The 13,512-nt window shown below is 44.9% G+C and overlaps 1 protein-coding gene across 7 annotated transcripts in view; it reads right to left on the bottom strand.

Moving 5' to 3' along the window:
- The window catches only part of SP110 (SP110 nuclear body protein), a 54,044-nt gene that overhangs the window by 20,924 nt on the left and 19,608 nt on the right, over positions 1-13,512 (bottom strand). For all 7 annotated transcript variants that reach the window (XM_065930404.1, XM_065930398.1, XM_065930399.1 and 4 more), the window contains 4 exons: positions 12,189-12,275; positions 11,287-11,340; positions 8,988-9,053; positions 6,939-7,157 (listed from right to left, as the gene is read on the bottom strand). In XM_065930404.1, coding sequence (XP_065786476.1) covers positions 6,939-7,157; positions 8,988-9,053; positions 11,287-11,340; positions 12,189-12,275 — 426 coding nt within the window. The remainder of the gene's footprint in view (positions 1-6,938; positions 7,158-8,987; positions 9,054-11,286; positions 11,341-12,188; positions 12,276-13,512) is intronic.

Raw genomic sequence — 13,512 nt, 5'->3', positions numbered from 1 at the left:
TGGGTGAATGTGTTTAAATTTATAGACTAATCCACAATCACCCAATGTTCCTTTATTCCATAAGCATCCTGCTTGTCCTTCTGTGCTGATAGGAGTTGCCAGCCCAGAATATTCCTTTGTGTTCATGTAGTTGGAGACCATTTCTCTATGATTTTTTTTTTCCACCTGATTCAAACAAAGATGGGGGTAAGAGAAGCAGTTAGCACTGAGAGGAGAATGCTAAGTCTTGTCCCTTTTCATTTGATTGCTCTCCCGTTTCTTCCTCTAAGAGGAGAAGAAAACCCCCAAGAGTTCTAGACTAGTCTGCACATTGCCTATGGAGAGATTAGGCAACTCACAGCCTTAGAGTAGGGATCTGGGGTTCTGATTCAGGAGAAGGAATTGTAAAAGTAGAAGGGGTAACATAAACATCGGGCTTCCCAGGGGCGCTGGTGATAAAGAACCTGCCTACCAATGCAGGAGACAGAAGAGACTCAGGTTCAATCCCTGGGTTGGGAAGATCCCCTGGAGGAGGACAAGGCAACCCACTCCAGTATTCTTGCCTGGAGAATCCCATGGATAGGGGAGCCTCTTGGGCTATGGTCCATTGGGTTGTAAAGAGTTAGACATGACTGAAGCGCCTTAGCACGAACACAACATAAACATCAGCAATTCCTGCTTTCCCCATCCCCCGCCAACCTCACTGTGGGCAAATTCATTAAAGACAGACACAGGAGCTGTTTCCTGGGGTGGGGGGGTGGGCAGAGAGAAAGCTGCCCAGAGTTGATGTGCATTCATCCTGGATGTTGTTGCATCTGCAGTGAGGCAAGGAGAATATATAACCCAACTCTTACCCTGGTTTCGAACACTTATAGAAAGATCTAAAGGAAAACATATGAAAAAGCAAGCGCATCATTGGGGGAAAAAACCTGAAATAGAGCAACATTAATGGCAAAGAAACCATGAGTTAGTTCAGAAAATATGAACTAGGTGGAGTCAGATGAGAAACGAGAAGTGAGGCGAAAGTTGCCTTCTATAGAACCCACAGGAAGCTCAGCCTCGGGGAGCAGGGGCTGTAGCAAGGTAGGTGTGAATAAGGGGTGGGAAGACCTTGGTGGGAAGAATAGCTGGTCGGTGCTCTTGCACAGAGAAGCTAGCTCCACCGCTGGTCCCCAGAATCCGCCCACTGAAGATGACCCAGTGAACGAGGGCGTGGCACTGGGAGCCAGACTGGGTGGGCTTGTAATCCTGGCTCTGCAGTTCACTAGCACGCTGTTTACAACAGCGAGTGCTGATGTCATCAAAGCTGAGTGGGGCATTTGCACTACGGGTTCCTAACTTGCTGACAAGGCGGAGTCACGGGTAACTTTGAATCACTGTGAAGATCCCGAGGGGGATTCGGATGGCAACAGGGACCTGCCATAGCTGCCTGTGTCACCGAACGATCAAGTACAGGTCCAGTGGACACAGACATCCCAGACCTGCCCACAGGCAGATGTGGCCGCCACGTGTGGCTTTGGGAACCCTGGGCAGCCAGCCCAGTGTGCAGAGTGGTGGGCATGGGCAGCTCCCTCTCCTTTGCCTACTTAGGAGGGACCTTGCGTCCCCAATGCTTCCAAAGTCGCTCCACCCCCCACCCCTTAGGGAGGGAGAAAGGTTTCTGATCTGCTTCCCACAATCTTTCATTTGGCTCCATCCTACTTCTCATCTCCGGAGAATGCAATGGCACCCCACTCCAGTCCTCTTGCCTGGAAAATAACATGGGCCGAGGAACCCGGTAGGCTGCAGTCCATGGGGTCACGAAGAGTCGGACATGACTGAGCGATTTCACTTTCACTTTTCACTTTTATGCATTGGAGAAGGAAATGGCAACCCACTCCAGTGTTCTTGCCTGGAGAATCCCAGGGATGGGGTCACACAGAGTCGGACACGACTGAAGTGACTTAGCAGTAGCAACAGTACCTCTCATCTCAGTAAACAGACGTTTAAGGATGGAAGCCTGAAGGGGTGGAGGGCGGTTTGAGTGCCGCTCTCCCACATCTATTAGATCACCGCTAGTAAATGCAAGCAAAGACGAGGAACCTGCTAGGGAAAGTAAGCAATTAAAGAGCAAAGGGAAGGACTTCCCTGGTGGTCCACTGGTTAAGACTTCGTGATTCCAGCACAAGTGGTATGAGTTCGATCCCTGATTGGGGAACTAAGATTCTGCATGCTGAGCAGCGTGGCCAGCAAACAAACAAGCAAAAAACAACCCAAAATCAACCAAACAACAAGCAACAGCAACAACAACACCAAAAAAAAAAAGAAGAAAAAACAGAGGGAGTTCATAGAGATGAAAAACCTGGTGGAGAAAATGAAAAGAAAAGCCTAACAGAGACAAAGAAGAGCAGAATGGAAAAACCCCCATTCGTGATGGGGAAGACCACCTCCAGGGATTCTTACAGAACCTAGGGAAGAGCCACAGGTGAACACTGTGCCTTGGGACTTCCCTGGTGGGCCAGTGGTTGAGAATCCACCTACCAATGCAGGGGACACAGGTTCAATCCTTGGTCCGGAAGCTTCCACACGCCACAGAGCAACTATGTCCGTTTGTTGCAACCACTGAGCCCGCGCTCTAGAACCCTCAAGCAGCAACTACTGAGCCCATGAGCTGCAACTGCTGAAGTCCATGCACCCTAGAGACTGTGCTTCACCACAAGAGAAGCCACCCAATAAGAAGCCCATGAACCACAACTAGAAAGTAGCCTGCTTGCAGCAATGAAGACCAAGTGCAGTCAAAAATAATAATAATAAATAAAAATTAAAACAAAAAAACCCCTCATAGCTTGGGGAAAAGTCTGGAGCTCCATGATCTATAGAGGAAGGGCCCATGTGGAGATGGAGTGACTGGAGAAGCACTAGTTGGGGGACTAGTGAAAGCAGCACACATATGTTTTCTTGTTTATTTGCACAACAGCCTTCAGAAAGGGAAGGCAGTGGCCATGGTCCTCATTGTAGAGTTGGGGACTCTGGCACAGGTTTGGAGAGAGAATTCCTGGTGGTCACCAAACTGTGAGATGGGGCTGGCATTGGAATCCAGACATGCCAACCCTTATGTGTGTGCTCTTTTCACGCCATTAGAAACACTGCAACAAGATTCCACATCGTTTGACAGCAGAGTGTGTGTGTGGGTACTCAGTCATTCAGTCGTGTCCGACTCTTTGTGGCCCTATGGACTGTAGCCCACCGGGCTCTTCTGTCCCACACAGAGTGTGTGCGTGCCTCCTAAGTCACTTCGGTCATGTCTGACTCTTTGCGGTCCCAAGACAAAGTGTTAAATCAGAAGTCAAAGCTGGGTGGGCGGACATGCTAAGGAGGTGGAGAAGCTGATGCTGACGGACAGCTGCCAGTGTTTGCCTGGACTCTTGCCTCCTACTCGTGTTTACTACAAAGACCTGGAAGGGGAGTATTTATTTTTCAGTGTAAAACAAAGGACTTGAGATTAAAACACCTACGTTTGTTTTAGCTCATGCAAGTCCTTTATGTTCTCATTGAATCCGCAAAATGGACTGGAAAATACCTATTTGAGGATTAAATGGCAAAAAGTAGAACAAATCGGTTGCCAATTGTAAAGTGATGCGCACACTTACATATCGTTGGCAGGGCTTCTGCGTATGGTTGTGTGGAACACACACTGAGCCAGGAGTCCCCTTTTAAGGTGGGGTGCGGGGAGCTCCTAGTGACATCAGAGCTATAGTCCATTTGCACACTTCCTGCCTCTTTACAGCAGGGGGCAGTAAAGGGCCTGGTTACCAGAATCGGCTCTGCCAGATGTAAGTCAAGTGCGTCGAGGAAGGGGCTCTCTTTTCCAGTTGATAGGGGTCAGTGGAGGCCCTGATACAGGTATTCATACTTGATGAGGAAGAATGGATAATGCATTGATCCGGCAGCTATTTAAGCACAAACTGCCAGGCACAGAGGAGAGCTGGAGCTACGAGCAAGGCCTTCTGACCTCATTTGATTTTCCCGCAGGGAATAGGATGTACACAGACAGTTAATCATGCTTGTGATAAAACAAACAAACTCACAGCCTTAGAGAAGAACTTACGGTTACCAGGGGGGAGCGGTTGGGGGAGGGATAGTTAGGGAGTTTGGGATGGACATGTACACACTGCTGTATTTAAAATGGATAACCAATAAATACCTTCTGTATAGCACAAGGAACTCTATTCAATATTATCTGACAACCTAAATGGGAAGAGAATATGAAAAAGGATACATGTATATGTATAACTGAGTCAGTTTGCTGGACAGTAGAAATTAACAGAACGTTGTAAATTAACTACATTTTTTTTAAAATAAAGGGATCTGAAGACTTCCCTGGTGGTCCAGTGGTTAAGAACTCTGTGCTTCCACTGCAAGAGGTGTGGGGTCTATCCCTGGTGGGGGAAGTTCTGCATGCCTCAAGGTATGTCTGAAAAAAGAGAGAACCCCAATAAAAACTATCAAAAAAAAAAAAAAAATTACACCTGTGGTAAGTGCCACCAAGAAAAAACATTGTACCTGCTGGGTCCAAGAGGCTTTGTTCAAGGTGAGTCTGGAGCTGTGTAGCAAAGAAGGAAGGAGGATGGAGGGGTTGGCTGTGGGGATGGAGTGTGTGATGGGGGAGGAGACGCAAGAGCTGGCCCTGAGCAGGACAGAACCAGAAGCACTGGGTGATGCTCAGAGAACCAGGCTGGGACACACCTTGGGGGCTTCAGCTAGGGCTTGGAATACGGGTGTGGGTTATGTTCTATTTCTTGACCCAGCTGTTGGGTATACCCGGGCTTTTCCTTTGTGTGAGTCCCTCAAGTTGTACACTACACACCAGCATTTTTCTGTAAGCGCAGTATACCAGTGCTCCTCAAGATGTCAAGAGCTTGACCAGAAGAGAAATCAATGCAGCGCTATCTAGTATTATTCGTTGTCTATTTTATATATAGTGTACTATATACACTATATTTTATATATAGTATAATACTATATATAAAATAGACAATGAATAAAGACCCACTGTATAGCACAGGGAACTCCACTCAATCCTCTCTAATGGCCTAGATGGAAAATAACCTAAAATGCAATGGATGCATGTATTACGTGTAACTGATTCACTGTGTTGTACAACAGAAAGTAACACAACACTGTAAATCAACTACACTTCAATAAAAATGGAAAAAGTAATAAAAACAGTGCATGCTAAGTCTCTTCAGTCGTGTCCAGCCCTGTGCTAACGTATGGACTGTAGCCTGCCAAGTTCCTCCGTCCATGGGATTTTCCAGGCAAGAATACTGGAGTGGGTTGCCATTTCCTCCTCCAGGGGATCTCCCCTACCCAGGCACAGAACCTGGGTCTTACGTCTCCTGCACTGTCAGGCAGATTCTTTACCACCAGCGCCTCCTGGGAAGCCCCACATAAAAACAGGGCTGTTAGTATATGTAGGCTAGAGAATGCTGAAGTCATTTATGGTCCTCTCAGAACTTAGTGGTTTATTATAGATGTCAGCAAACTACAGCCCAGGAGCCAATCGGCCCAGTGTCTGTTTCTGTAAAGAATGTTTTATTGGGGTGGAGCCAGGCCTACTTGTTTACGTTTTTGCCTCTGCCAGTTTCCTGCCACCAAGTCAGGGTTAAAGTTGTAGCAGTAAACCGGTATGGCCAGCCGAGCCTAAATGACTCACTCTCTGGCCCTTTTTAGAAAAAGCTTTTCAAGTTTTGGCTTGCAGTGGCTCTCGCATTTCTGTCCACATTTCTTTGGCCAAGTCACGTGGCCCTTCTCGAATACACAAGGCAGGAGTCTGTGACCTTCTGGGATGCTGGCGAGCAGTATTGTGACCTCCCACCTCGTGTCTAACCCTGCGCAGCGCGCAAAGAAGTTCCAAGGAAAACACTGGCAGACTATCGCTCTTGGCCTGTGTATTCAACAAATGGAAAAGGCTTGTTATTTCTCTGTGTGTGTGTGTTAGTCAGTCGTGTCCAATTCTTTGCGACCCCATGGAGTGTAGCCCGCCAGGCTCTTCTGTGCATGGAATTCTCCAGGCAAGAAAACTGGAGTGGGTAGCCATTCCTTTCTCCAGGGGCTCTTCCTGACCCGGGGATTGAATCTGGTTCTCCTGTGTTGCAGGCAGATTCTTTACCATCAGAGCCACCAGGGAAACCCTTGTTATTTCCAGTGCTGGTGAAGATGTAGGGAAAGTGTGTCCACACCACATTCATGGGAGCCTAAACTGGCAACAATTTGATCATCGGGTATGGCATTATTTATTTTATTTTATTTTTAATTTAAATTTTTGGCCACACTGCACCACACCACTTATGGGATTTAAGTTGTTTGACCAAGCATTGAACCCAGGCCCTCGGCAGTGAGAGCACAGAATCCTAACCACCGGATGAACAGGGGTTTCCCAGTCTGGGATAATTTTATTTATTTGTTCATTTGACTGCGTCAGGCCTTAGTTGTGGCACAGGGATCTTTGTGGCACACAGGCTCAGTCCTTGTGGCACACGAGCTTAGTTGCCCGACCAGGGATTGAATTCACATCCCCTGCTTGGTTGGATGGATTCTTAATCACTGGACCAGCAGGCAAGTCCCAAGATAATTTTAAATATGCAAACTCCTGGATCAGTCTATTTCACTCCAGAGACAAACCATGAAGAAATAAGCCAGAGAACATGTCTACTTTGAGGTTTGGTGCTACTCCCATCAGTGGGAGAGGAGCCCCCAGGCTCCATGGAGCAGAGGTGACTCTGCTGATGGACATATAAACAGCAGACCCTGGGAAAGGTGATGTGGGTCCACAGGACACAGCTGAGGCGACCTGCACCCTGAGAACATGATTACTTCTCCCAGCAACCACTCCCAGACCCCAAGACCCCAGCTCTGTCTTCATGCCGCCTCATCTATGCTTCTCCCTCCTTCTACTAGTCACTTTAGATCTGCGTCACCTGTGCGGGCTCCACGAGAGACCCTCCCACGCTGAGCATTCCGGTGATCAGGGCCACCACCAGCTTTATCCTTATGTGCAGGCATTTGGGCACCTTCAGCCTGTGCCTTTTGGGCTCTTGTCACGACCTTTGAACTTCCGGTTGAGTCGTCCTTCTTTTGAGTCACCTGAGTCATCCCTTGGAGCTTCTCTTCGATTCTGAGCCTTGATGAGGCTTCTCCTGGACCAAATAGAGATTTACGATGAGTTTTCACTGGGGTCCCAGGGGCCCTCCCGTCAGCGACCTCCCTCTCGCTCTCCCAGTCCCCTCACTTTGAGTTCCCTTTGTATCCCTGCCGGCCTCTGGTATTGCTATTTCTCCGTAACTACCCCTCTCTCTTTCTTGGATGTATCTTTCTTCTCCTCCCTAAACCCTATTTCTCTTTTTCTCCTTCAATTCCTCTGACTCTTCATTACACGTATCAGTGAGAATATAAGCTCCATGAGGGCAGGGATCTTGTTTTGCTTGTTACTAAGTCCCCAGAACTGAGGACATGTGACCAGAACACACCTCAGCTCAATGCATCTCTGTGGAATGAATGTGTAACAAGCAGCATAGTTTAGAAAATCTTTAAATTATGTATTTTTCATCCTTATACATTGTATAGTCCATGGAATCTCCAGGCCAGAATACTGCAGTGGGTAGCCTTTCCCTTCTCCAGGGGATCTTCCCAACCCAGGGACCGAACCCAGGTCTCCCTCATTGCAGGCAGATTCTTCACCAGCTGAGCCACAAGGGAAGCCCCTTGTAATGGTCAGGGTTCCCTAAGTATGAAGTCAGTCTATTTTCAGGAAAGGGCAGAATCTAGCCCAGGATCTCAGTCGAGGCCACTTTGGAGATACTACCCAAAATCTCAGAAACACAAGAGTGAAAGGGGAGTTCTATGTTCTAAAATTATTTTTATACACCAACAAGAAAAGCTCAGAGGTCTGAATGTCAAGTGTTCCCAGAAGTTGTTGGTGGAGAGAACTCAGCATGTGACAAGGAGGCGGCGGGGCTGGGTACTGGGAGAGAGAGAGAAGCAGAGGAGAAGGGGAAGGGAGGAGATTCTGGTCCCTTCCCAGGTCAGATCCCAAGACTGAGGGATATTGGCAACAAGCAGAAAAATTGGGAAAATGTCCAAAGCAGTGAAAGGCATGTCATGATTCCAGTTTGGGAGCTGAGAGGAGATTTCCTCCCAGGATGCCACATTACCTCCTAAGAACTGGGAATCTAAGACAATCCCCACCAATCGGCACATCTTGAACTAAAGAAACAAGGAGAAAGGAGAGGGGCAGGGGAAGAGGGAGAAAGTACAGAGGAAAAGGAGAAAAGGTGATGAGCGTGAAAAGGAATAAAGTAGAGGGTCCAGAAAAGCACAGAGTTACATACAGTTTTTTTTCTTGTGCTTCAAATAACATGCTTTTTCATGCATGGAGTCAATGACACGCTAAGCATCTCTGCGGGTGGTTTTGAACACTCGATGACCACAAATCTAACCCCAGTTTGGGACTGGGAATCTGAATCCTGCCTGCACATTCAGGTTTTTGCTTTGTCTTTTCTTCTTGGCTCTGAACTTGCACTGGACATTGTGTGTGCTAAGTCACTTCAGTCATGTCTGACTCTGTGTTGTCCTATAGACTGTAGCCCCCCCAGGCTCCTCTGTCCGTGGGGGTTCTCCAGGCAAGAATACTGGAGTGGGTTACCATGCTCTCCTCCAGGGGATCTTTCCGACCCAGAGATTGGACTCGTGTCCCTTGTGTCTCCGGCATTGGCAGATGGGTTATTTATCACTAGTGTCACCTGGGAAGTCCCATATCTCAAAATCGTCTGATGCCTCCTGTCCACCTCCACCTCATTCCTTCCCAGTGATAAGATAAAAGAAGCCTGTTGGAATCAACCTGGTTCTCCCTTTGTGAGGTATAGTTCTTGATGAGATGGTCTAGGGGTTGGGGTGGAGCTGGCCATGTGGCTAGAGAGAAGAACCCTAATGAACACCAAGGGAATGACACCTTCATCCTTCTTGCTTACCTCTTGAGGGACATTTCTTCTGTCTTTTTTTTGAACTTGACCAGTTATGTATTTTTCTCTTCCTTTCTGAAACAGAAAAGAAAATCATCTCTTATGGCTATCTATAGTGATCTACAAGTTTGAAATTTTTAAGTAAAATTTTTTCTATCTTCCCATCACTTTGGGGAGGAAAGAGACCCATGAGTCTATGTGAAGAAAATATTTGGAAATGAAAAAGGATTGAATAAAGAATAACAGAGATGTGGCAAATTATTAGCATTAAAATATGCCCTTTTTTTCTATAACTAGTTGTTTCAAGACTAGAAGAAAAAATATAGGTTGTTATTAGTCATAGATATAAATGATCTTAACCAAAACTTAAGACCAAAAATCATGAAGGTAAAACATGAACAAATTTAACCATTTAAAAAATTTAAATGCCCATACTTCAAAAAACATCCACACAATATTAAAATAGAACAGGGCAATTCCAATATATGTAACATTAGAGGATGAATCACCTTAATAGTAAAACAAAAGATTAATAGTATACTAGGAAAATGGACAAAAGCATAAATTGAAAGTACTAAAAGAGGAAATGACAATATTTTTTGAAAAAGCATCTTTAGACCACCAAAAATCCAAAAAATGCATTGCTTGGTTTGAATTATACCCAGAATTGTGAAAAGTTTTATCATGTCTGGGTTGATGAGGATGTAATTAATGAGCACTTGTGTTGTTAAAGGGAACAACAGCAACAACAACACAACAATATTTTCTGGAGAATAGTTTGGTAACAAATATGAAATTTAAGATACATAAACTCTAACCGAGTAATTCATACTTAGAAATTAATTCTCAGGAAATTATTGGACAAGTGTGTAAAGATACCAACACATGCAACATGATTTCTATTTTTATATAAAAATGAGAACTATCCTAACTTACTGCCAATAGGTTATTATTGAAATAAATTGTTAACCATACAGTAATGAACTGTATATCCCCTCCCATCCAAAAAAGGAAAATAGGTAATGGATAACATTGACACAATGAGAAAAATGTTTAGAAGTGTTTATAGAATAGACTATGTAGAATAAGCATGCGTGTGTGTATGTATATACATATATTAATGTATATACATATAAATGTAATATATATATAAAGAATGTATACATATATATGAACATGAATGCAGGCGTTTTTGTAAGGTACAAAAATAAGGTGGCAGAAGCAGAATAAATAGATATTTCATTTCCTGATTAATAGCTTTGCATACTGTTGGAGGATTTTATGAGGAACTTTATGTGGGGCTGGACAGGATGGGTTACTCTTCAGCACAAGCAGAACCAGACCTTGGTGGCTTAACGTGCACAGTGTATTTCTCTGCCAGGCATAGTTCTCTGCAAGACAGGGGTCTCCAGGACAGCTGTCTGCTGTGGATGGTGCTGAGACCCATCCAAAGGTGCTTGGCCTTTGGCCACCTCCCTCTTCCACACACCTTCCCAGTCAGAGGAAGAGGGTGGGGAGAACTGAGCAGTAAGTGTCTCTTATGTGTTTTGACTCAGGAGTAACTGGCCTCTTGGTCAGAACTGGTGACATGGCCCTGTCTTCTGCAAGGGGCCAGCAAGTGTAGGCTTCCAAATGTCTGGGAAGGGAAGGAGAACCAGAAATAGTGCAGAACACTAGTACCGCCCAGCAGGCGGTGTGCAGGCCTGGTTGTTCCTTTCTGTCTTCTTCCCTTTTCCTTAGTAGTACAGTTGCTGATTTCCACCTGGATAGTCATCCTTCTAGAATAAAGACTACATTACCCAGCCTCCTTTGCAGTCAGGTAAGGCCATGGAACCAGTCCTGGCAATGAAATGGCAACAGGATTACTAAATTTAGCCTGCAGATAGAGTCCTACGGTGGAGGAGGTGTGCCTCTCCTTGACCTTGCCTCTTTCCTTTCTTGTGGGCTGGAGCCCAGTGGAGGGGCTGCCGCACGCTGAGGATGATGGAGCAACAGCCAGAATGAACCAAGTATGGTGCCAGCCCCGACCTCCTACTTCTCTACAGGAGAGAGAAATAAGCCTTTTTATCTCACCCACTATTTGGAGGGGGAGGGTAAGTGGTGGTTTTCTGTCACACATAGCAAGCTAGTCTTAATGGCCACAGCGTATTACTTTTATAGTACTTTTTTTTTAATGTTGCAAAAAGTTAAATTACTGCTGTAAAAAGCACACATCTTTTTCTGGCTTGGATGTCCTAAGGACATAACAATCAATAAAAATAATATCAACTCTACCTTACCAGAGACAAAATAACTTCTTTACACTTACGCTTTTCCCCAGGAGATTTTCCCAAAGACAGTTTACTGTCATCATCCATGGAATCTTGAAAGTAATAAGAAAGAAACTTTTGAATAAGCAATCTTTGTATTCATTTCCATCAATATTGAGCTGGTAAAACTTTAATGGTATTATTTCTGTCCCTTTTATTATAATGGAGAATGGTGGCTCCTCAAGAGGGCTTAGGGACCGAGATTCTCTAGTCCTGCGCATGCACACAACAAAGTCAGGGGCTCGTGCTCAGGCGTAGTATTACATTTGTGTTTATGACTACTGTTCATTTCCCAGGAAGGTCATGTGAAAAATATGGTGACTGAGGTCTTAGGGAAAAACCAGATGGGTTGGCAGTGTAATAAGGTACCATGAATATACTCAGAGCATGAATTCTTAGCCGCGGTAAAAGAAAGTGAGAGTTGCTCAGTCATGTCCAGCTCTTTGCGACCCCATGACTGTAGCCTATCAGGCTCCTCTGTCCATGGAATTTGCCAGGCAAGAATACTGGAGTTGGTAGCCATTCTCTTCTCCAGGGGATCTTCCCTAGCCAGGGATCAAAACTGGATTTCCTGCATTGCAGATGGATTCTTTACTCTCTGAGCCACCAGGGAAGCCTTAACAATGATGGGTTGCCCCCTAATTGGTTCTTGGGGTGAAAAAAACTTAACTCTTCTCATGTATAAATCATAAATAAATATATCCCATACAGAAATGGATATATAATATACCTGTGTTATTAAAATACCCTGGGAGGTAGGGTTCATTATTAGAAAAAATTATCTAGATGGGCTCTCTGGAGCAGCGATAATGAACAAATGGCTGAGAAACACTGACTCAGAGTAAAACAACTCTCTAAGTTTGGGTTCCTGATTAGCACCGTGAGACTTGCAATCCCTCACCTTTGTCGTGGATGATTCTTGGTGGTGTGCTGGGTGGCTCCTGGGGTCTCTTCCTTTCATCCATTTCTGAAGTATTATCACTGATCTCTGAAAAAAAAAAAAAAAAACACAAACAGCATTCATGTCACTTTCCTCTCTGGAAAGTCAATAGGGAATCTCCCAGAGAACCACGAAGGACCTTGAACACTCTGGAGTTGAAGGCTGGAGGTTCCAGTCTTGCTTGAGCCTCCAAGACACCCTCCTGAGACTAACTCTACCACTGATCTGTCTGCCAGTCAGGGGAGGGCCATAGCAAAGCTGGTCAGTAACGGTTCCACTACTAACAGAATGTCCTTTGGGGAGCCAGTCATTTAAGCCTCTGGACCAGAGATTCAAAGTGAGGTTGTGAACCCCTTGGAGAGTCCTGGAAACTCTTTCAGGAGAACTTCCAGGTCAAAATTGTTTTCCTAATAAGATGTTTTTTGCCTTTTTTTGCTATGTTGACTTTTGCATAGATAAGGCAGGTAAAAATGCTGGTGCTTCCGTACAAATAAAGTCCCCAAATCTTAGAATTATCTATTGCATTCCCCATCACCAGTTACTCAACATGAAAAAAACACAACAAAACAGCAGTTTCATTTAAGAATGTTCTTGATGAAACAGTTAAAATTATTAACTGTATTAAATTTATACTCTTGAGAACACATCTTTTTAATAGTCTGTGTGAGGACTTCCTTGGTGGTCCAGTGGTTTAGACTCTGCCTTGCAGTGCAGAGGACACAGGTTTGATCCCTGATCAGGGAACTAAGATCCCACATGTTGTGGAATGACTAAGCCTGTGCTCCACAATAGAAAGTCTGTGCACTGCAATGAAAGATCCCACATGATATAACTAAGACCCAATGCAGCCAAAAGGAAAAAAGTCTATGTGAAAAAGTGGGGAGCACTTATAAAGTAGTTTGTTGCATCTTGAAGTGCCATGGTTGTCTCAAGAACAATACTCAGGTGATTGCGTTGTAAGCTCACTATAAACTCCAGTGAACCAATACGTTCCAGTTGTATATGATATTATAAAATCTGGCATGAGTAGAAGATTCATTTGAATCACAAGATAGTGTGAAACATCTTACTACAAAATAGTATGAAAAGCTCATTGATGTGGTTTCAGACTCTGGTTATAGCAAACCTTTAAGAAACTACCACTTGTTGAGTTTTGGTGTAGTATCGAAGGTGAATAACCACAGATATCTCAAGAGACTGTTAAAGTACTCCACCCTTTTGGCTACAGATTTGTGTGGGGCTGAATTTTCTTCCTATGATTCAACCAAAGGTAAAGGGGATCAAG

This window comes from Muntiacus reevesi, chromosome 3 (assembly GCF_963930625.1).
Source record: "Muntiacus reevesi chromosome 3, mMunRee1.1, whole genome shotgun sequence".
Classification (NCBI taxonomy): Eukaryota; Metazoa; Chordata; class Mammalia; order Artiodactyla; family Cervidae; genus Muntiacus; species Muntiacus reevesi.
Note: the sequence above shows the minus strand (reverse complement) of the source record. Positions and strands in the feature narration are given on the sequence as shown.